Source organism: Hemicordylus capensis, chromosome 6, assembly GCF_027244095.1.
Source record: "Hemicordylus capensis ecotype Gifberg chromosome 6, rHemCap1.1.pri, whole genome shotgun sequence".
Taxonomy (NCBI): domain Eukaryota; kingdom Metazoa; phylum Chordata; class Lepidosauria; order Squamata; family Cordylidae; genus Hemicordylus; species Hemicordylus capensis.
In genome coordinates this window covers 34448959-34472532 of record NC_069662.1, presented here as the reverse complement: position 1 = coordinate 34472532, position 23574 = coordinate 34448959, and the positions used below count along the sequence as shown (strand labels likewise).

The 23574-nt window shown below is 45.8% G+C and overlaps 1 protein-coding gene across 2 annotated transcripts in view; it reads right to left on the bottom strand.

Moving 5' to 3' along the window:
• Window positions 1-23574, bottom strand: part of LOC128330097 (long-chain fatty acid transport protein 2-like) — a 36652-nt gene that overhangs the window by 5766 nt on the left and 7312 nt on the right. For both annotated transcript variants that reach the window (XM_053262407.1, XM_053262408.1), the window contains exons 2-7: window positions 21963-22172; window positions 20079-20237; window positions 18879-19003; window positions 14616-14810; window positions 11090-11180; window positions 1310-1508 (exon numbers count right to left, since the gene is read on the bottom strand). In XM_053262407.1, the coding sequence (XP_053118382.1) occupies window positions 1310-1508; window positions 11090-11180; window positions 14616-14810; window positions 18879-19003; window positions 20079-20237; window positions 21963-22172 (979 nt within the window). The remainder of the gene's footprint in view (window positions 1-1309; window positions 1509-11089; window positions 11181-14615; window positions 14811-18878; window positions 19004-20078; window positions 20238-21962; window positions 22173-23574) is intronic.

Genomic DNA, 23574 nt, shown 5'->3' with positions numbered 1-23574 from the left:
GATGGGCAGACACTCGGACAGCAAGCTGATCTCATAAGGTTACTTTCCATGAGGAAAGTAGGCTAAAAATAAGTCTGTAGCTTAAAGATTGCAGCCTAAGTAATATTACTTAGTCCTGGCCCAAACCCTTCCAGCATCTGATGTATCATAGTGAACCCCACCCCTCACCCCTGTGGTTCACTCTATATGTCAAAGTTCCCCACCCATAGAGCTTACTCCATACTGATCCTCCCACCTCTCACACACACAATCCCCCCCTGCCCCCGGTGCATGCTGATCTCCCCACATCTCCACTTGCCTGGTTGTCACTGTTGCTTCTCCTACTCCTACTCATCCTGCTCCCTGCCCTTTCTAAAGGCAGAAGGTGTACAACAGAGCAGAAGGAATTGTGGAAGTGTAGAGTGGTGGTCTAGATACAGTACGGTACGGGTGGGTGGGTAGGGTAGGGTGGGGTAGGAGGCAACCAGCTGGCTCACAGAGCAGTGAGGTGCCCAGCAGAGTGCCTGCCATCACTGCCTCCAGCAATCTGCTGCCTCACCACACCCGATAGTGAGTGGCCAGTTCAGTGCTTAATTTTTGAGGTTTTGTTTTTTTTTTAATTATTTTTATTTCAGTGCTTTTGAGTGTTCAGTTTTTGTGTGGTGTGTGTGTGTGTGTGTTTAGTGTTCACTTTTTTCAAAAGCAGTATTCAAAAGTTAAGCACATGGTTGGGACTCTCGGATACTGTATAGGTGTATCTTGTTGTAAGGTACTCCCATACAGTGAGGCGGGTCTCACGATCACAGAGACCCGCCTCTATAGGGTTTGCGGGGAGAGCTAAGCTGCTTTTAAGTCTCCCAGTCGGAGGTCTCCTCATGAGGCCAGGCTCCCTTAGCCTGATTTTTGCAATCTGTATGAATAGCCTTAGTATGTTGTTGTAATCCTTACAGCAGCCTTGTAAGGCAGGACAGTATTACTGTCCCCATTTTGCAAGCTGAGGTAGAAGGATTGTGACTTGCCCAGAGAATTCATGACAGGGAACATTTTCAAATCAGGGAAATTTTCAGAGTCCCTTTGCTACACTAGCTCTCTGCGTGATCACTAATAGCAGCCTACATTTATGAATACAAGGCAGTTCCATTGAATTCAGATTCCTGGCTGTACATCTGATATGTATCGAAACAGCAACAACAACTTTTATTTTGTTTTACTGATTAGACTTATATATCACTCTTTTGTATGTTGCTTTCAGAGCAGTGTGCAGCAATCAACCCCAAACATCTCACTTGCCAAGGACAAAGCAGCGGAAACATAATGTGGTGGGACTCACCGGAAAGTGTCTCCCACACGGTCCCGGAAGTATAAAAAGCCCTCGTGGTCTTGCATCAGGAGGTCACCACTGTTGAAGTAGTAGTCACCTTTCTTGAGGACATCTCGGAGAATCTTCTTCTCCGACTTCTGGCGGTCTCCAGCATAGCCACTGAATGGGGAGTTCTCTGTGATCCGGCATACCAGCAAACCTGTCTCACCTGGGAAGCGAAAGCAAAAGGAAATGGAATTGATCAACTAGCACATGTCCTCCAGCAAAGAGCCCAAGGGCATGACTGCCAACTCCAGTGCTTCAAGTGGGAGTAGATCAGTATCAATGGGAATCATTCCCCCTATCGCTGGCACCACTATCCTTTCCAGCTGTCATGACCAGCATACTTGCTGCCCCTACCAGCTTTCCAGAATGCACAGTATTCTGGAAGAGCTCTAATTCAGAATTCAGATACGCTCTCTCAGCATAGAAAGCCTTGATCACCTGAAGCATATTAGAACATCTGACCTCTTCAGTAGTGTCTGTACAGTCATGGCAGAACTCTGAACACAACTGGGTCACCCAATGAAATCGATGAGCAGTTTTGTCAGGAATGACCAGCGAAAGCAACCAACACATAATTAACATTGTATATTTTGTATTAAGATCATCAAAGGAGATCCAGTTGTGGATTCCAACAGCTCGATTGGTGGCAACTCAAAATTAGGCCTTTTCTAGGAGCACCCCAGAACTTTGGAATGCACTCCAGAAGAAAATCGGGGGCCTCCCCTTCTCTGGATTTTTAAAAGAAAAATTTGAAGATATACCTGCTTAATCAGGCTTTTATTCTACCCGGATTAATCAGCGTGGTGTAGTGGTTAGAGTGCTGGACTAGGACTGGGGAAACCCGAGTTCAAATCCCCATTCAGCCATGAGACTTGCTGGGTGACTCTGGGCCAGTCACTTCTCTCTCAGCCTAACCTACTTCACAGGGTTGTTGTGAGGAGAAACCTAAGTATGTAGTACACCGCTCTGGGCTCCTTGGAGGAAGAGTGGGATATAAAATGTAAATAATAATAATATTAATAATCATCATCATAATTAATCCCTGGGCAGCAAGCCGGCACAGGGGCAGGAGTGTGCACAGGTGTTCCTGAACCGCTTTGCTGGGGTCTGCCATCGCAAGAGATTGAACCCCTGCTAACTTGGCAAAGAGGCACCTTTTATTTTATTTATTTATTTATTTATTTGATTTATATACCGCCCTTCCAAAATGGCTCAGGGCGGTTTACAATTAAAACAAGCCACTAAAACTTTTAATGTGGTGATTCTCTTTATTTAGCAGGGGGAGAGTAACTGGCCCTATCCACCCCCAGCACAGTACCTCCAGTGACTGTTACTGGTGTCTATCTTGTGTTCCTTTTTCGATTGTGAGCCGTTTGGAGACAGGGATCCCTCTTATTTATTTATTATTTCCCTATGTAAACTGCCCTGAGCCATTTTTGGAAGGGCAGTATAGAAATCAAATAAATAAATCAATAAATAAATAAGAGCATCCTTGGTGACAGTGGACCAGACCCAGGATCCTTTGCCGTCCTTCATATACATGTACCCTCCTAGGAACTCATCATAATCTCTTTCCTGGCGTAACAGAAAAATAGTGCCCCTTAGCATCCCCCCGCTGCCAGAAATTGTGCTTGTGTGAGACTGTTTTGGTCCGGGACTCTTATGAGGGCAGAGGTGCAATTGCAGTCAGAATAAGGGCTTAAATGCCATTTGAAGGGACTTAAATGCCCTTTCCCTGCCAAAGGCAGGCGGTCCATTCCGAAAAGACACAATTGTGCTCAGCACACTCCCTTGAAGATTGTGGCCAGTGGCTGCCACCCTGCAGACATTCTGACGCCTGGCCCACAGTCTGGCAAGGTGAGCGCTATGGAGCTTGCTGGGATGTGGACTCAGCAGACCACGAAGAGGGAGTGGCTCCCTTACACTGAAACCGGAGGTTGCCGGGCTATGATTGGACAAACGTCTGCAATGCGATTCACAGTTTCAAAAATTACCCTCAGGTTTGTCTACCCGCAGTTTGCCATTATGTGCAAATAAGGCCAATGAGAAGCAGTATGGGGAGAAAGGGTAGTTAGTGGGGCGGCAGGGGAGAAGATAGAAAAAGTGACTTTTCAGTAGTTTTTAATCTCAAGCTTTCCATTTTGTTGTTATTAATATGTTGTGGAGATTACTGGTTAATAAGATAACATCTGTTCAGTGTTCAGTCCTAAAATAATTACTGATAAGTTCTTTTACTGCAATGACTTCTGTTTCTTCCATGAGTCTGAGGTAAAAGTTGTTCCTGAATCTCTCTGCAGGGGCATGAGAAAAGCATAGGTCACACTTTTTCTTTTGTTATTAAGCATGCAAGACCTATAGCTTTCCAGTTTTCCTATAGGAGATAATTCCTTAAAACATCCTGCTGTTGAAATGATAGAAGTGAGTTAATCTCTATGACTTGTCATCACGTTCCTAGAATTAAAAAGGTTTTGAGAAATTAATTTCTCACAATCATCTAATGAAAGCTATGCAGTTGAATTTGGGGGCAAACAAAATTTTGTATTTGGAGAAAGGACTAGATGTCTTGGTCAAGTATCTTGGTTACCAGAGTGGAAATTTTTTTTGTCAATTTTCTGTCGGTTAGCTCCAGACAACTGGGGCAAAAAATATAGGCAAATGTACTTGACTAACAAGGAGAAGGTTGCCGGTTCGAATCCCCACTGGTGGTATATCGGGCAGCAGCGATATAGGAAGATGCTGAAAGGCATCATCTCATACTTTGCGGAAGGAGGCAATGGTAAAACCCTCCTGTATTCTACCAAAGACAACCACAGGACTCTGTGGGTGCCAGGAATCGAAATCGACACAACGGCACCCTTTATACATCTCTAGTTCACCTGTGATGTCATGTATAGTCCACCAGAGGGGGGCAGAGGTTCATCATCAAGTCCCATGTTTTCCTGAGGAAAATCATATCCCAGGAAAACTAGGAAGGATGACCAATTAATACAACTAGCCTCCAAAGGGAGAGAATTTTTTTAAATCATTCATAGTCCCAAGAGAAGGTCTAGAATCAAGGAACAAGGATTTTAAAAAATACATAATACTGGAGGTGTCCGACAACTCCTCTTATACGATTCGACTGGATCAATTTCAGTTTGTGACTCCTCATGATGTGGACAAGCTGCTTGGAGCGGTGAGGCCTACCACTTGTCCTCTTGATCCTTGTCCAACGTGGCTTGTTTTATCTAGCAGGGAGGCTGTTGTAGGTGGCCTGGTAGAAATCATAAATGCTTCTCTGAGGGAGGGCAGGATGCCTCCTTGTTTTAAGGAGGCAATTATTAGACCTCTTCTAAAGAAGCCTGCGTTAGATCCCTCAGAGTTGAGCAATTATAGGCCAGTTTCCAATCTCCCATGGCTTTGCAAGGTAATTGAGAGGGTGGTGGCCTCTCAGCTCCAGGCGGTCTTGGAGGAAACTGATTGTCTAGACCCATTTCAAACTGGTTTTCGAGCGGGCTATGGGGTGGAGACTGCCTTGGTCGGCCTGATGGATGATCTCCAATTGGCAATGGACAGAGGAAGTGTGACTCTGTTGGTCCTCTTGGATCTCTCAGCGGCTTTCGATACTATCGACCATAGTATCCTTCTGGAACGTCTGAGGGGGTTGGGGGTGGGAGGCACTGTTTTACAGTGGTTCCGCTCCTACCTCTCGGACAGATTCCAGATGGTGTCGATTGGAGATTGTTGCTCTTCAAAATCTGAGCTTAAGTATGGTGTTCCTCAAGGCTCCATACTCTCTCCAATGCTTTTTAATATCTACATGAAACCGCTGGGAGAGATCATCAGGGGATTTGGAGCTTGGTGTTACCAGTATGCTGATGACACCCAGATCTACTTCTCCATGTCAACTTCTTCAGGAGTTGGCATATCCTCCCTAAATGCCTACCTGGAAGCAGTAATGGGCTGGATGAGGGAGAATAAACTGAAGCTGAATCCAGATAAGACGGAGGTACTTATTGTGCGGGGTCGGAACTCTAGAGACGATTTTGATCTACCTGTTCTAGATGGGGTCACACTTCCCCAAAAGGAACAGGTTCGCAGTCTGGGAGTACTTCTGGATCAACGTCTCTCCTTGGTTTCTCAGGTTGAGGCAGTGGCCAGGGGTGCTTTCTATCAGCTCCGGCTGATACGCCAGCTGCGTCCGTTTCTCGAGATCAATGACCTCAAAACAGTGGTACATTTGTTGGTAACCTCCAGACTGGACTTCTGTAATGCGCTCTACGTGGGGCTGCCTTTGTATGTAGTCCGGAAACTTCAGTTGGTTCAGAATGCGGCAGCCAGGTTGGTCTCTGGGTCATCTCAGAGAGACCACATTACTCCTTTGTTGATGGAGTTACACTGGCTGCCAGTAGGTTTCCAGGCAAAATACAAAGTGCTAGTTATAACTTATAAAGCCCTAAATGGCTTAGGCCCTGGGTATTTAAGAGAGTGTCTTCTTCGCTATGAGCCCCACCATCCGTTGAGGTCACTTGAGGAGGTCCGTCTCCAGTTGCCACCAACTCGTTTGGTGGCTACACAGAGACGGGCCTTCTCGGTTGCTGCCCCGAGACTGTGGAATGCGCCTCTGCTGAGATACGATCCTCCCCATCTCTGGCAATTTTCAAAACACCTGAAAACACATCTCTTCAACCAGGCTTTCTCAGCTTTTTAATACTTGTTTTTAAATTGTTCTGATTATTTAATTGTTGTTTTATTATGTTTTTAATGGTTAATCATTGTTTTATGCTTTATAATTTTTGTTTTAATTATTAACTGATTTTAATGGTGTTTTAATGTAAACCGCCCTGAGCCTTTTGGAAGGGCGGTATAAAAGTTTTAATAATAAATAAAATAATAATAAAATAATAAATAAATTGATTGGTTGTTATAGGAATTTTTCAATAATAATAATAATAATAATAATAATAATAATAATATTTATATACTGCTTTTCAACCCAACAGTTCTCATGGTGAGTTACACAGGGAAATGAATGATAAAGTGATTGCCTGTCCCAATTTAAACTGCTCACAATCTAAAAAGAAACACAAAGGATACACCTGTAACAGCCACTGGGAAGGACACTCTGTTGGGATGAAAAGGGACAGTGGCTTCCCCCTCCTAAATTTAAGAGGTAAAGTGTACTGTCGAGTCAGTGTTGACTCCTGGTGACCACAGAATCCTGTGGTTGTCTTTGGCAAAATACAGGATGGATTTACCATTGCCATCTCCCGTGCAGTGTGAGATGATGCCTTTCAGCATCTTCCTAAGTGCATATTATGCAAAAGTATTAAAATTAGTAAAAGACAGTAGCACTTCTATCCTCCTTACGCATATAACAATCTATCACACACACTCACACACACACACACACACACACGAGCACTGACTGTAATCATTATAGCCTCTTCCTTATAAGCTAAAATGCTCTTTCTTATTGCTCTTATTTTATACAGCTAACTCCCATGAGTTCATTAAAAAGAAGTTAACACGTTAAACAAAAAAAGATCTTTATTTTACCTGAACTTTACCTGAGCAGCACCTTACACAGTACTATTTCGGAGAAAGGAACTTGTAAAACAGCCTAGGGGGAACCTACTCACCCCCGCCCCCTGGAAGTATGAGATGATCCCTTTCAGCATCTACCTATATTGCTGCTGCCTGATATAGGTGTTCAGCAGAGATTCAAACCGGCAACCACTGGCTTGCTAGTCAAGTCATTTCCCACTGCGCCATTTAAGAGAGCCACTTATACAAGAACCACTTTTTTAAAGTGTGCCTCTTTGCCCAATTGTTGGCAGGGTATATGAGGACAGCTGAAATATAGATTCTAGAAAGGTAGCTGTGTTCGCCTGTTGCAGCAACCCAAACAAAGTTGTGTGGCACCTGAAAAGACTGACAAAGTATTGTGGCATAAGCGCCCATGGGCCAAAGATGCATCTGATGAATTGGGCCCTGTCCCACAAAACCATATGCACAATAATTGTGTTAGTCTCTAAGGTCTCACAAAATACCCCTGTTTCTGATTAGTGCTTTTACTCCATGATTGTTATATCATACATTCCTTGCCGTTGCTAGAAATGTAACTGGGGATGGGGCCGTAGTTCGGTGGTAAAGCATCTACTCTGCATGCAAAAGGTCCCAGGTTCAATCCCTGGCACCTCCAGGTAGGGCTGAGAAGAAGAGCTCAGGTCTGGTCAGGTCTTAAACATTCATTAAAGGTGCTTTTCGGTTGTGGCCACTGAACTTTGGAATGCTCTACCCGAAGAGCTCTGCCAAGCGCCTTCCCTTGGTGTTTTAAAAAAACAACTAGCTTAACGCGTGCAGAGCATCTGCGTGCTAGTACTCGATTACTCCCCTCATCCCCTGCCAAAACCCACTTCACCTCAAGAGAACTCTCCACCCTCACCTGAGCCACACTCCTGCTCCTCCTTCCGGTTGCTTCCACCCCCCTCACCCCTCTTCATCACTCCTCCATCCCTTTACTCCATCCCCCTCACCCTTCATGGTCGTGGCTGCAGCGTTGCTGGTGCCTATTGGCCACGCTGCAGCCCCCTATCCCCAGAGACCTCCCCACCCTCACCCAAGCCCCACTCCTCCTCCTCCCCTCAGGAGCAGCAGCAGCAGCAGCGGTTGGCCAGGCCCTGCTCTCTGCTGCTACTGCCATGTCAGCTCGTTCCCCTCAGGCTGCTGACAGGCCCGGGCCTGTCCCTTGCCTGCCTCCCTCCACCAATGGCCTTGGTAGCCCCAAACAGCAGCAGTGGTTGACTGGGCCCTTCCTTGCTGCCAGTAGGTGCGGCCATGACTGCTCATTCCCCTCAGGCCACTGACAGGCTCAGGCCCATCCCTCGCCCTTCCTTCTTTTTCTCTCCCCCCCCTTCTTTTTCTTTCTTTCTCTCTCCTCCACTTGCTGTTCCCCTCTGTCTTTCTTCCCCTCCCCCTTTTCTCTCTCTGTCTTTCTCTCTCTCTCTCTGTCTCTCCCTTCCTGAGTTAACTGATCTTGTTCATCTTGTTTTCTCATCTAATTCACACAACGGCATCCTCCTTCTCCTGAAGGGGCTCTTTCCTCCCTCATGACCCCTCTCTTCGCAGACCCTGCCGCCCCATCCTCTCCTTGGACCAGAAGTAAGCGGAAGTTGCTCGTGTGTACAGTATATGCATGTTGGGAGTGTGCACGTGCACTTTGGTCTGGCTTTCGCACACATTGGGCATGCATGGCGTGCACGCAGGCGCACTGACATGCACATATGCACAGGCTATTTCTGCTTACTTCCAGTCCAAGGAGAGGACGGGGCGGCAGGGATATACGCTGCTGCTCCACCAGACCGGTTTTTTAGTGGGCTATAATTTGAAGTGAAACATGGCTATCCATAAAGAAGGCAGTGTTTTCTACAGATTCAGATAACTCCCTAGGTAAAAGTAAAGTTTGTAAATTAAAATTTTTTAAATGGCAGCATGAGCTTCCAAGACCTACAAAATTTTGAGGGCACAGAGATAAGCCCAACATCGAGGGATTGGCATCTTTGGACAGCTACTGATGGCCCACTGCCAATTCCTGAATAGTGGTCCCCATCTCTGACCACATGCGTCTTCATAAGGTGGTAAAAGACAGACCTGAGCTATCAGACCTTTTCCAGGGCAATCATTGCCAGGTAGTGGTGCTGGTTGCAGAGCAGGGGAGCCTTTAATTTCTGACCCAGCACTGGTGCAAGGGAGGCTGAGCCCCTGGAGAGAATGCCAGGAGGGTACGTGGGGAAGGGAGTGAGACATGCAGGGGAGTCTGGGAAGGATCGCGGAGATGCCTGGGGACTGTAGTTCCTCTCAGGGCTTTCCCCTGGGGAAATATATATTTTATTCTCTCTAATAAAAGCTTGGGTGTGCGCCCGTGTCTCTGCGCCCGTGTCTTTCTCGGCCGTTCTGGGCATGCACAGAGCGCATGCCCAGAACGTCCGAGAAAGATACTGCAGCAGGCACCAGGCGGCCATGTTGCCTCTCCGCACGAAAGGAGGAGAAGCGAGGACCGGGGAGGGCGGATGCAGCAGCGGTGGGGCCGGCCCTGCCACTGAAGTGGCCGCAAGAAGCTCAAATGCCAACATGTGGGAACCGGGAGGGGGCCAGGAGGGGCCAGGAGGGGAAGTCGGCAGAGGCGAGCCGGCGGCTGCAGCGGCGGCGGAGACGAGCTGACGGCCGCATCGGCGGTGCAGGCCAGCTAGCGGACGAGGCGAGCCAGCGGACGAAGCGGGGAAGGGGAGCCGGCGGCCGCAGCCACAGCGAGGGCGGGTGGTCTCCGTGGTGGTGCGGCAGCAACTAGCGCCCATTATTTTAACGGGCTTAAAAATACTAGTATATTAATAAATGATATAGCAATAAAGCAATTTGCATTCAGGGCTGGTATTCAGGCTAGATATTTCCCTTAGGGGACGGAGCCGCTCTGGGAAGAGGTTCCAAGTTTTTCCCTTGGCATCAAGATAGGGCTGAGAGAGATTCCTGCCTGCAACCTCGGAGAAGCCACTGCCAGTCTGTGTAGACAATACTGAGCGAGATGGACCTATGCTATGACTAAGCATATGGCAGCTTCCTATGTTCCGGTGTTCTTGAGAACTTTAGCACTCCTGTAGACAATGGGAAAAGGTTTCATGAAGGTTCTACAAAAATGCTACAACGTCCCTTTTGCAGGTTGTTTAGGGGCTGGGAATAAAGTCTAACATTTTTGCTGGAGGTCTCCATCGGTACACATTCTAATAAATGTATATATTGGGGCAGAGCCCATCAATATGATGCCATCACTCTCTCCAAAATACTTTTTTCTTTCTTTCTTTTTTTTAGATCTTATGAAATCTGAAAAAGGCCGCTTGAATGCTATACAGCTGAAAAGTGAGCCTGGAAATTCAATATATATTATACTAAAAAAGTAATAAATTATCTATAATGTACCAACATGCCCTGGACATTTTTCACACAGGGCTTTTAAAGCCCTTTAACTCGCATCTCCTCCAGAATGGAGGGGGTGCATTCACATATTGTCCAGATTTACCCCAAAGTCCCTGCAAGTTATCGGGGAGCACTCCACAAACAATTCAGGTTTCTCACTGCGCGTTAGAGTGTAGCCCAATTTAATTCTGGTGTTTAAAAATCCACGATTTATGTCGGGGTTTGGGGACAACTTTGAGTTCACAGTAAAGCTACCCAGTAAACTTGCGGTAAAGCCTGCTGTGTGTAAAAGTCCCTGGGGCATCTGAACTCACCATTATGGATGTGCACCGAATTACTTCAGCACCATCCCAAGGGCAGTGAGGGGTTCCTTTTAAAAGAGGCGGCAGATCCTACCGGCATCCACTTCCCCACGCTGCCCCATTGTGGCGCTGTTCTCTGAAAAGCATCCTGTGAAAGCAGCAGCCTGTGCTATCTCCTTTAAACCGCCACGCCAACAGGATGCTTCCCTCAGCATCTCTTGTGTAGCGTCAGCATGCAAATGGCTTCGGTGTGCTGACACTGTATGAGAGGGCAGGGCAGGGCATTGGAGGCTTCTAGGAGGGGCAGGTAGGACCTGCCTGCCTCCTGTTAAAACCTGTGTCCCGCACCGAGAGGAGCTGAAATGATTTGGGCTCATCCCTACTCACAATCAGTACTCAAATACCATACTGCATCCAAGAATACCGGAAAAGAAATCTAAATCCTGATGATGCAAAGCCCACTCTGTGTCTGAATGTTTAATCTGTAGCTTACCTGGAGCCACCGGGATGCAATACCCTTTCTCATTCCTGATGGGCTCATCCTGGTCAATATCATATTGAATAAGCTCAAACTGTGCCACTTTCTGAAAAGGAACAGATGAGAAGTGGAAAAGTGAGCCCAAAAGGCAGACATGTACAATGCAGCTGAATTGTACATGGATCAGATTGTATGAATACCCTAGAGCAGGGATTCTCAACCTTGGGTCCCCAGATGTTGATGGACTTCAACTCCCATAATCCCCAACCAAAGGCCATTGGGGCTGAGGATTATGGGAGCTGAAGTCCAATAACATCTGGGGACCCAAGGTTGAGAATCCCTGCCCTAGAGGAACTGGAGGCTTGTAGTTTTTGTCTAGGAGCTCTGCCCAACAAAACCACATTTAGCAGCAGCATATTCTCCTCTTGGAGAAAACCTTCAAGTATGAACACAATTGGCACTTTCCCATTGCTTTCAAAGATCACCTAAACCATGAGATCATTCACACAGTTAAAACAACAACAACAAAAAAAGTGTTCTACCCGGGTTTGGGAGCTGTATGTGCTCTCAATTTTCAGTTGTGTGAAAGCAAGGTAGGAGGAAAACCTGGGAAGACGTGATTGGGTGGAAGCCAAGTCGGACAAAACCTGGGTAGCTTTTCCTCCTGCCTTGCTTCCACACAATCACTTCTACCCAGGTTTTCCTCCTACCTTGCTTCCACACAACCAAAAATTGGGAGCACACACAGCCCCCAAACCCGAGTAGAACACGTTTTTTGATTGTGTGGATGACCTCCATAACTAGTCAAGCCAGACTCATAGACAAGCTCTTTGCTCTTTCTGCACTACAAACCTATACATATTTAACTACCATGACTTTCCTACCTCTTGGGAAATGTAGTTTGGTAAGCATGCTGAAAATTTTCTGTTAGATATTCCTTGACCCCTCACAAAACTATAGTTAAAAAACAAAACAAAACTATAGTTCCCAGAAGTGAGGGGTGATTGTTAAACCAATTTAAGGTTAAAGCCTTTTACTCACTTATTTGGCATCAGTCCCATTGAAAATAGTCGGGCTCTCTTCTGAGTAAATATGCACAAGGTTTGTAACTTTCAGTTGAAAATAGTTTAAAGTTCAGGGCAGACTGACACCTCCCACTCTGGAGCAACACTTGTGTTGCCTTCCTTAGTTTTATATGCCTTTTTTGTGGGTGTCAGCAGATTCTTTGTCATTTATCCTGAATTTTAGAACCTGCTTTTTGCTTTGAGTAAACAGGAGAGAGGACTTCAACTTGCGTGCTCTCTGTTTCCTGACTTGACCTGAATTGGCAGAGATCTGTTTGCTTATGAAATGGCTTGTCTCCCATATCTTCTTCCCAAATAGGCCCTCAGAACAATTTACAACTAACATCATAAAACAGTATTAAAACAATAAATCAACAACACTCCACAGCAACAGCATCCACCCAGCAGCAAAAGCATTAGTGAGCAATACCATAAAATGGGCACTCAAAGAGAGTTGTTTTTAACCTATAATACTATTTGATTAGCTAGCCACCTAATGGCTAGGAAGTAAACAGAGAAATAACTTGCCTAGGGAGCAAGAGGTTACTGGTTCGAATCCCCTCTGGTATGTTTGTTTCCCAGACTATGGGAAACTCCTATATCAGGCAGCAGAAATATAGGAAGATGCTCAAAAGCATCATCTCATACTGCATGGAAGATGGCAAGGGTGAAACCTTCCTGTATTCTACCAAAGACAATCACATGGCTCTTTGGTCACCAGGAGTCAACACCGACTCGATGGCGCAACTTTACATTTATGTTACCATCTGATTATGCCCAAAGAAGTGAATGACTGGGTTTTCTGGGGGACAGATTTCTGGAACCTGGGTGCTCTTGCTAAAACAGCCCAACCCCATCCTCCCATCCTCCAGGGACAGGGACCCCATTTCACAGAGTGGGTTCCAACAATCACCTGTAAGTACTTTCCAAGTAGAGAATAGAAGTAGGAAGAAGAGGAACTGGAGCTTGAGGGGAGCATGTGCTCCTGTCATAAATGCTGTCTGGACCTGCCAAACTCAATTATCGAGATTTTATGCTCAAAATTTTACGGAGATTCTCCACCCACCTTCCAGATCTTGGGTGACAGAAGTTGGTAAAATGTTGGTGGAGAATTTCAGTAACCAAATTTGCACAGATTTGGACATGCCCGATGGGAACACGTGCTCCCCGTACCCTCCAGTTCCTCTTCTTCCTACTTGGTAAGTACTTACAGGCAGCCGTTGGAACCCACTCACAGAGTGGAGGAATGCATTTCCTGATGACTACAGCATACAGGCAGGTTCATGTGGGAGGAGACATGCTTTCAGATATCCAGGTCCCAATGATTTAGGTTAGTATATTTCAGCAGACGAACCTTTCCCCATCACTTCTGAATGCCAGGAGAAAGCTTCACATCCAGAATTTCTGCTTCTCACATAGCTTTTAAAGGCAAAAAACCCTTTAAGAGTAGTTGGTAATTCAAGAGTCTTTGGTAGTTCAACAGCAGGGATGTTTCTGAAATTTTTCTCATCCTAACTTCTCCCTAGATTCTAGAGATCCTAATTACCTGGCCTTGTTTCCAAAATTGAATTAGGAATGTATTACGTAAAGTAAAAGTAAAGTAAAAGTAAAGTAAAAGTAAAGTAAAAGTAAAGTAAAAGTAAAGTAAAAGTAAATTAAAGTTGTGCCGTCAAGTCGGTGTTGACTTCTGGTGACCACAGAGCCATGTGGTTTTCTTGGTAGAATACAGGAAGAGTTTACCATTGCCATCTTCCACGCAGTATGAGATGATGCCTTTCAGCATCTTCTTATATCGCTGCTGCCCGATATAGGAGCATACCAGCGGGGATTCGAACCAGCAACCTCTTGCTCCCTAGGCAAATTACTTCCCTGCTGCACCATTAGGTTTCCCAATTATTCTGTTTTTAGCCTTCTTTCTGCATGGAAAGTATCCTTATGAGATAGCCATGCTATCTATGTCTGTGTCTGTGCGTCTGTCCGTCTGTATGTGTACCCGCATCAACTTCACAATGCCTGCACTGATTTGTGCCACATTCGGTATAGATCTTGCGCCAGATAGGGACACCTGAACGGCGTGCTCAGTGATTCCATGCACCCTGATCCAAGTTGGTGCCAAACGGAAAATAGGCAGATTAGGTCTTACCTGAACTGCTTGTTTATATCTGCATTTTGTACACCTTGTGCAGGGTTTGCTCAAACTTTCAGTTCTTTCAGTTCCTTTATGTCTTTTCTCCCTCTCTGTGTAGCTTGATAAAACATTGCCCCCAAAACCCAGCAACAACAACATTCTGGACTGTTTCACGATGCCTTTTTGTACTTTTTGCACAGTGTTTTATCAATGTACATGTTCACTTGTATGCATGTATGAACACTCACCCCAAGAGTGAACTTGACGCAATTGTACGGGGGGTGTAGCTATCATATATCCAGGGAGGACAATCGGACTCTGACTGCTGATGCCTGGGGGCACTCATTACCTTGAAGAGGAAGTTGGTCCTTCCCACAGCTCCAATTTTTCCTATGTAGTTAATAAACCCAATATTCCCTTCGGTGGCTCCATAGAACTCATAGATTTGGATGAGTCCAAATCGGTGCAGGAACTGTTTCCAGACCTCCATACGCATGCCATTACCTATTGCCAGCCGTACACTGTGGTCACGGTCACTGTCCTTCTGCAAGACAACATATCGAGATGATTATTGCTCTACTAAAGAAGTTTTATTAAAAGCTAAACACCTGGTCAGCTGTGCTGAATAAAAGTCAACTCCCAGTGATCAGGCAGAAAACTTTTACAAAAGTTATGCATGCTCAGATAACACATCCAAGTTAGATTATTGCAGTGGAGACGTTTTAGAAACTTCAGCTAGTTGAGAATTCAGCTGTGAAGCTGTTGGCTTTTGCGGGGGACATAGTGATCAATAAAGCCCTAATCAGTATGGGTCTGGGGTATCTGAAGGACTACTTGCTCCCACATGAACCTGTCCCAGTGTTAGGATCTTTATTGGAGGCTCAATTGCCTTCACCTCCTGAGATGAGATGAGTGGCTACCAGAGATAACACCTTCTCTATGCATAACACCTTCCTATCTCTGCTCAGCTGGAGGTTTTTCACACATGGCTCTATGCCTCGGGAGTATCTGAAGAGCGAATATGCTTCACAGCAGATTCGAAGCATTTTAATTCAAGGGATTAGATGGACCATTCGCATCGCCATCAGCACCTCCTTCACATAGCCATCAGCACCTCCATCAACACCCTCGGAGAAAGCAGAAGGCCCCGGATTTTTTCCCCAAAAGCTGCTGGAAATAGAGGAGGTTTCTATGCATAACACCTTCCTCTCTCTGCTCACCTGGAGGTTTTACAGACAGGGCTTCCCCCCACCCCACCCCACCCCGCCAAATCCACTCCTGATTGGAGTGTGCCAGTCCACATATTTGCTGGATTTAACCCAACCTCCCTGCGGGCTATCAGGGACCAGGGCAGACAGGGCTTTGTTTTTCTCCAAAGGGAGGCTGCAAATTCTGGCTAGCCCAAGTTATGTCCAGGGTAAAAAAAATCCTCCATTTCCAGCAGCTTTTGGGTGGGGGGGAGACTCCAGGGCTTCTGTTTTCTCTGAAGGTGTTGATGGAGGTGCTGATGGCTATGTGAAGGAGATGCTGATGGCGGTACCGAGGTACAGAGCCATGTGTGGAAAACCTCCAGGTGCCTACTTTGATGGCTTCTAGGCATCAGCCGTGCAAGTGGAGCTCTTGCACTGCTGCTGGCTGATATTTCAATCTATATATTTAATTCTCTAAGGCATTCCCATGCCTAGTCACGGGTACGCCACCGCTGGCCACGGAGCTGGGAGAGGGAAGAGCTCCTGCAGGGCCCTTAATGCCCAGACACAGTATGACTGATGTGGTCCCCAGTCTTCTTGCAACCTGACCTGCTAGAGTTCAAACCCTGTGAAGAAAAGGAAGGAAGGAAGACAGACTGACAGACTGAGGGCAGTGGGCTGATGCAGGGGCAGCATTCTCTGGAGATTAAGGTAAAGTGTGCCATCGAGTCGGTGTCGACTCCTGGCGACCACAGAGTCCCGTGGTTGTCTTTGGAAGAATACAGGAGGGGTTTGCCATTGCCTCCTCCCGTGCATTATGAGATGATGCCTTTCAGCACCTTCCTATATCGCTGCCGCCCAATACAGGTGTTTCCCATAGTCTGGGAAACATACCAGCGGGGATTCAAACCGGCAACCTCTGGCTTGCTAGTCAAGTCATTTCCCCGCTGAGCCATTAGGTGGTCACTCTCGGGGGATTCAAAGATGCAAAGCTCCAGCAGCAGTTTCTTCGCTTGAGAGTTGCTGTGAGGAGGAGGAAGAGGGAGGCATCCTCCCAAGCTGTGCCTCCTCCTCTGCCCAAGGGCTTGGCCTTGGGCAGAGGCCAGCTGAAGCAGTTGCCTTAGGCAGCAGAATCCTGGGGCGCCAGTAAGGAGGCAGGATATCAGAACATCAAAAAAAAAAAGAAAGAAAGAATCCAAATATTATATACAAAGACTTGGAATAGTCAAAATGTGTCTGGCAACAACACAAGATTGATCAGATCTGGGCAAAACTACGACATGATACTTCATCTTCTAATTAAAACATGATACTGGAAACATTCATCTGTGCTCCCATTTCATCGGCAATTTTGAAGTGAACTATTGCAGGGGTGCAGCTATAATTAAGCGTATGGGTTCAAAGAACCCAAGGCCCCCAGCTCCGGAGGGGCCCCCCAGCTCCACCCCTCCCTATTTCCTTCATTATCTCCCTCACTCCGAGGGGCCACTGGGGAGAGGGGCCAACACATGCCTCGTCTCCCCTAGCTACGCCTCGGAACTATTGGACTTTCCCGTTGGAAACAGATACTCTCTCGATACTCATTTTGTAATAGTCTTATTGAGACATATATTTATATTTTTTTAATTGATTCAGGTTTATTATATCTTGCATAGTTGGGCAGTTTTTCACACCCTACAGTTTTATTACTATTCTGTTAAAATATTCGTATATAATATTTGGATTCTTTTTTTTATATTCTGGCAAGATATCTGCTGCTGCCAGTACCATTGGAGCAACTCTTTGGGGCCGAAATGCCGCTCCTCACAAAGTTTGCAAACAGCAGGGGGAGAGAAGAGGAGACTGCTGGCAACCGTCCCTCCTCCCCAGCCCTATGGCCTAGGTCAGTTTTGAAAGGGGACTGGCCTTCACCAGCGCTGTGGGGCAAGGCAGTTGTTGGCACTTTACCTTGGGTGCTGTAGTATGTTGGGCCACACCCAATCTGTTCCCACCCTTAGCCTGGATGTACCATGGTTTGGCCATTTTGCCAGAACCAGGCTTATGACTCCATAGCACAGTGATCCTCACTATTTTTCAGGTGGGGGCCGCTTTGGCAAAACCTTCCAATGTGAGAACCATCTCCACCAAGCTAACATCCATGCTGTGCTAACATCCACCCATTTGCACCAGGGTGGGGGAGAGCTTGAAGAGAAATAAAGCCCGGTCAAACCCCAGCACCATCTTGGAAAATACACCTGGAGCTCTGTGATAAGTGTAATCCTTCCCAGTGCTATGGGTCTGTGGGGAGAATGCTGGAAAGAACTTCACTTCCCAGTGTCCAATGTGAGCCTTCCAAGATGGCACTGGGGTTTGAGAGGGCTCCATTTCCCTTAAAGGAGCCCTACCAGTGGTAGGCAAAGCATAGCAGTGCTCACTGGGAACAGTCACTTCCGCACTGTGCCAGCGGGCTGCACTGAGTATTCTGCTTTACAATGAGTTAGGGAGCTGCACTTGGGTTTGATGGGAGCCATCACTAGTTCCCAGGCCTCGTAATGAAGAACATTGTCATAGCATAATCTAGGTCCTGTAGTTTTCTAAGTCCCCTGTCTATTTTTCTTGGACTCTGTTGTGAAAAATTCAGTAGAACAATCTATGGTCACATTCGCACATAACATGGAACCATGGGTCCAATGGACCCGCGGTTAAACCCTTCCCACCCACCCCTGGCTCTGTTAACTGTCCACATTCAGACGTAACCAGCAGGACCCCTACTGCAGTCAGGGAGACTGCAGAGGGAGGAGGAACTGGCTGTGAGGGGTTCCTTCTGGGAAGAAGGAAAGCCTCAGCAGCCAATCACAGATGGAGCAAAGGAGGAGCTTCCTCCCTTAATTCTGGTTTCAGCTAAGTGAACTGTTTGTATGTAATGCTTGGACTTTGCAACCTCAGGTAGGAGTGGCGAAACCCACTACAACCCGAAGGTTAAAACTGGAGTTCCAGGAGGGAAACCTTGGGTCGCTTTTCTGTCTGAACCATGGTTGCACACATTAGAACTTACTAAAAATTCAACCCTTCAACTCTGGTTTCCCGTTGTGTGCAAATGGAGCCTATTTAAGTTATTTGCAACATGTTATCCCCAACATACTTTGACTCTACTATTCCCTGCTATCTCACTGCTAACTGGGCAATGATGTACTTTATAAAGTGGGGGCTCACATATTTAGCAGGCAGAAGCAATTATCCCTTTTCAGCCCAGGACAAAATCTCCCCAGTAGCTGTTGTTGCTGCTGTCTCTGTTGTAGTTTTTTGTTTAGATTGTGAACCCATTCAAGCAAGGAATCATTTTCTCGTACCTTGTTATATAAATGGTTTGGGGAACTTTTGTTGAAAAATGATATAATAATAATAATAATAATAATAATAATAATAATAATAATAATAGTTACCTTTGGTGCATTACAGAGGTAGCGCATCATTTCTCCCACATACTGAATCACAGAAATGTGGTATCGCCTGCAATCATCCCAGAACTGGGTAACAGAGAACTTAGACCTCAAGACACATGTAGCTCCTTATAAAAATAAAGAGACGGAAAGTTGCATTGGAGTGGTGCAATGGTGAAGATTGGTAGGATGCAATTAAAAAAGTAGTGTTTGTAGCACATTCTTCAGCATTGAGATGTTCCAAGCTTGGCAACTAAATCAAATACCATCCAGTTAAACACTTGTTCAGCCATCAGCTTTTCTCCCACCCTATCCCCATGTGTTAGGAAAGCTGGCTTCCTCTTATTACTTTTCAAAGTACCATATGAGTATTCACTGTCCACTGATTGTCTTATTAATTTAAAAAACTTTTTTAAAAAAAGAATAAGCTGCTTCTGGAGCAGTGGTTGGGGTTGTGTTTTGGTAACTCAACGAGGGGTTCCAGCCAATCAACTCTGGGCATAGCTGGCTTACAAGTCAAATGCAAACCAAACTCATAGAACATGAGAGAGGGTCCAAGGGAGCCTGGCAGGATATTCTTTTGCCGATCTGCCATGGTGGTTCAAAATGGTGGCCACTCAAAGTACAGACAACACCCGTTTGTAGCTCACATGCTGACCGTTGGATGCAAACCAAATTCACAGCGTATGGAAACTGATCCTAGAGGACTCTGACAGGGGTGTTGTTGTTGTTGTTGTTGTTGTTTTTTGGCCAGTCCACCATGTTGTTTCATTATGTGGCCACACAAAATATAGACAACACTTCTATGTAACCCATGTGCTGAAGGCCAGATACAAACCCAATTCACATCACATGGGAGGGAGTCCTATGTAAGAATTGTCTTTTTTTTTTTTTAAGTGAAAAGTAGGCTCATTATTTCTTCTTAGAACTACTTGTTTTGTGTTTTTTGGTTGAAAGTTTTTAGGTGATTTTGAAGAATGAGAGAACCATCAAAGTTTGGAAAGCAATATTTGGAATGGAAACATAGCAATATTTGGAATAGGAATATTTGAACAGGCTATTAAAAGCAATATCAGTTCACTGAAAACATGGTCACTGTGCTTATCAGTCTATCCAAAATATCAGTATTTTAACCCTTCTGTCTGTCTATCACACACCTACAGTGGATGTGTGTTTAGATTCTCATGAGCATTCTATACATACCAACCTCCAAGCATCCTCCAATCCCAAGGAGAAGAGCTGCTGAGTGGTACAGAGGAAGTGGGATGTAGATGATGTCCTTGGCAAGGGCCCCACACAAGCGGAACATGTTGGAAACGAGAAACATCCTCCTCTGGGTGATGACAGCAGCTTTTGGTAACCCTTGAGACAGGTAGAGAAAGGAAAGGGCTCATTTAACAACCGTAAGTGACTCCCTCTAGTAAGAAACAAGAATTAGCTGGAGACTTTACACACAGGGCTTCTGCCTCGAATCTCCTTCAGAAGAGACTATGTGCGTTCACACACCAGCCAAACTTACCCGGAAGTCCCTTCAAGATTCTTGGACCCAAGTGAGTCCACAGCACAAATCAGGCCTTGTGTTGAGAATTCTAGCTTATCTTGAAGTATTTCTGGATTTTTAAAATGCTGGTTTTAAGCTACTTTTTCTGAAAATGCCAGAACAAATAGGGAGAGGCACTGAAGCAGAATCATTAGCATGATAAGAGGAATGCTCTCTTTACAAATGCAGATGTAGCTCTCTAGGAAGCTCCCCCCCCCCCGCCCCCATCGGCTAGAAGGAAAACACAGAAGCATGCCATGTGAAAAACAAAAACCCAAGAGCAGAGGGGAGGGGTTGCTTCCCTCAATGCCGCGAGTGTAGTTCAAAGTGGTTTCACTCAACATTTACCCCGAAGCATGAAGCCATGTGCACATAACTCCCAGATGTTGCTTTCCTTTTTTCCTCATACCCACAAATACAGCAATATTCACAGAGCTATAACTATACACAGGAGATCTGAAAAGTCTATTTCTATCATGTTTTAGATGAAACCTACAGTAGAGATCTGCACAAGATGTATGTTGTGATTTATTTTGAACTCTAAATGAATCGCAAAATCCTCAAATTGATTTGTTGAAACACCAGCCAAGTTGGCTGTTTCAACAAATCAACCTCAACACATTTTGAGGCCTGTTTTTCCAGGAAGAGCTGGTCTACAAATTGGAGTTGGTGGACAGACCAGTCCTCCGAGGTGGGCTGATGCCCTGACTAGGTGGAGTCCTGGTCTACCCGCCACATGAGGTAGATAGACAAGGCTTCCACCCTAGACTTAGTGCATTGGCCCGCCTCAGAGGACTGGTCTAAATGCTAACCCCAATTAGTAAACCTGCTCTCCCCCAAAAACCGGGCCTCAAAATGGCGCTTGAAACACTCAAAATGTTTCAAGCCAACATGGGGCTGTTTCATCTCGAGCTCGAGCTTTATTTTAACAGTACTTTATTTTGAGCTTGAAACACTCAAAATGGTCCATTTTTAGCTCAAATCGATTCAAGCTCAAATCATTTTGAACATCTGTAACCTACAGCCTACTCCTTAGGCTGTACAGAGCTAGAAGAATCACGTATCCCAGGAGCTTGATTGTGTGGCCTAGGACCAACAGGCACACTGAATTGCAGGTTGTAAAACTGGTTGTTGCTAGCAGGCTGAATAAGAAATAATGGCCACAGTCACCACCATGTGCAGTGCCCCTGGGAGGGAGCAGGTTGGGAACCAGCCCAAGCTTGTGTGGACAGTGAGGGCTGAATCCAGCTTAGATGTGACGCTGTCTTGTGCTGAGTCAGACCATTGGTCAGTTAAGCCCAGTACTTTCTATGATGTTCAATTGCAATTTTGCTACCCAAGATCCTTTTTCAACTGCAGGTGCCACAGACTGAACTTGGGGCCTTCTGTATGTCAACCATATCTCAGTCACTAAGCTATGACTCTTCCTGAATATCTGTTCCTTCCCAGAACTGACCAGGGAGAGGGCAGGCAGAAATAGATTTGCAGGCAGAACAGCATGTTCCTCATTTTCTCCCCTCACTCACTACAAAATCCTTCCTCCTTACCTGTGGTCCCAGAGGTGAAAATATACAGAGATGTGGATTTGGTAGTTACATTGGCTCTGAAGGAAACAGGCACCGGTTCAGCTGAGCTGGATTTGATCTTTCCTAGCAAAGCTTCCACACCTTCAGTTGGGGAGTTGTCACTGAGGTAGAAAACCCGTACTCCTTCATTCATTAGTGTGGGCAGGATATCCTCAATAGCAGCTTTGAAATCTTAAAGAGAGGAAGAAAGAGGTAAAATCCTGGACTGAACCTTACTTCTTTATCTTATTTTTGGGAACCCCATTGTACTGCAAGGCAACCCCTTAAATTCCACAATCGAAAATGATGCAGCTTGATTGTGAACAATCAGCCAGGGCAGTCCAGTATATACCAAACCAGTCTGCAATGAACTGGGCGAAAGGGTCCGGTCCACGATCGAACTGGACTGAACAAAATTTGTCCATGGACCAGTTCACCAGTTTGATCACCTGCTTCCAAAGCTTATAAAAGGTGGTGGGGAATGGGGTGTGCATGAACCCAAAATCACAGCACAGTTTGAATTCGGATCAAATTTGAACCAGACCACATGAAACCTAACTGGTTCAGTTGACTCGACCAACCAGTCTTGTCCACTTGACCGAACCAGTTAAGCAGTTAACATAAGAATATAAGAACAGCCCTGCTGGATCAGGCCCAAGCCCATCTAATCCAGCATCCTGTTTCACACAGTGGCCTACCAGATGCCGCTGGAAGCCTACAGGCAGGAGCTGCGGGCATGCCCTCTTTCCTGCTGTTACTCCCCTGCAACTGGTATTCAGAGGCATCCTGCCTCTGAGGCTGGAGGCGGCCTGTAGCCCTCAGACTAGTATCCATTGATAGACCTCTCCTCCATGAAGTTATCCAAACCCCTCTTAAAGACATCCAAACTAGAAGCCAACACCACATCTTGTGGCAGAGAATTCCACAAGTTGATTTTGTTTGGCTTATGGTTGCAAATAAAATGATTCTGATTCTGATTCACAAGTTGATTAGGCGTTGTGTGAAAAAGTACTTCTGTTTGTTGGTCCTAAATTTCTTGGCAATCAATTTCATGGGATGATCCCTGGTTCTAGTGTTATGTGTGTGAGAGAGAAATTTCTCTCTATCCACTTTCTCCACACCATGCATGAATTTATAGATCTCTATCATGTCTTCCTGCAGTTGTCTTTTTTCTAAACTAAAAAGCATCAGGAGTTGTAGCCTTGCCTCATAAGGAAAGTGCTCTAGGCCCCTGATCATCTTGGCTGACCTCTTCTGCACCCTTTCCAGTTCTACAATGTCCTTTTTTAGATGTGGTGACCAGAATCGTATGCAGTACTCCAGGTGGTGGCCACACCATAGTTTTGTATAAGGGCATTATTATAATAATTGCAGTTTTATTTTCAATCCCCTTCCTAATGATCCCTAGCATGGAATTGGCCTTTTTCACAGCTGCTGCACATAGAGTTGACACTTTCAACAAGCTGTCCACCACAAACCAAAGATCCCTCCCCTGGTCAGTCACTGACAGCTCAGGTCCCATCAGTGTATACTTGAAGTTGGGGGTTTTCATCCCAATGTGCATCACTTTACACTTGCCAAAATGAACTGCATT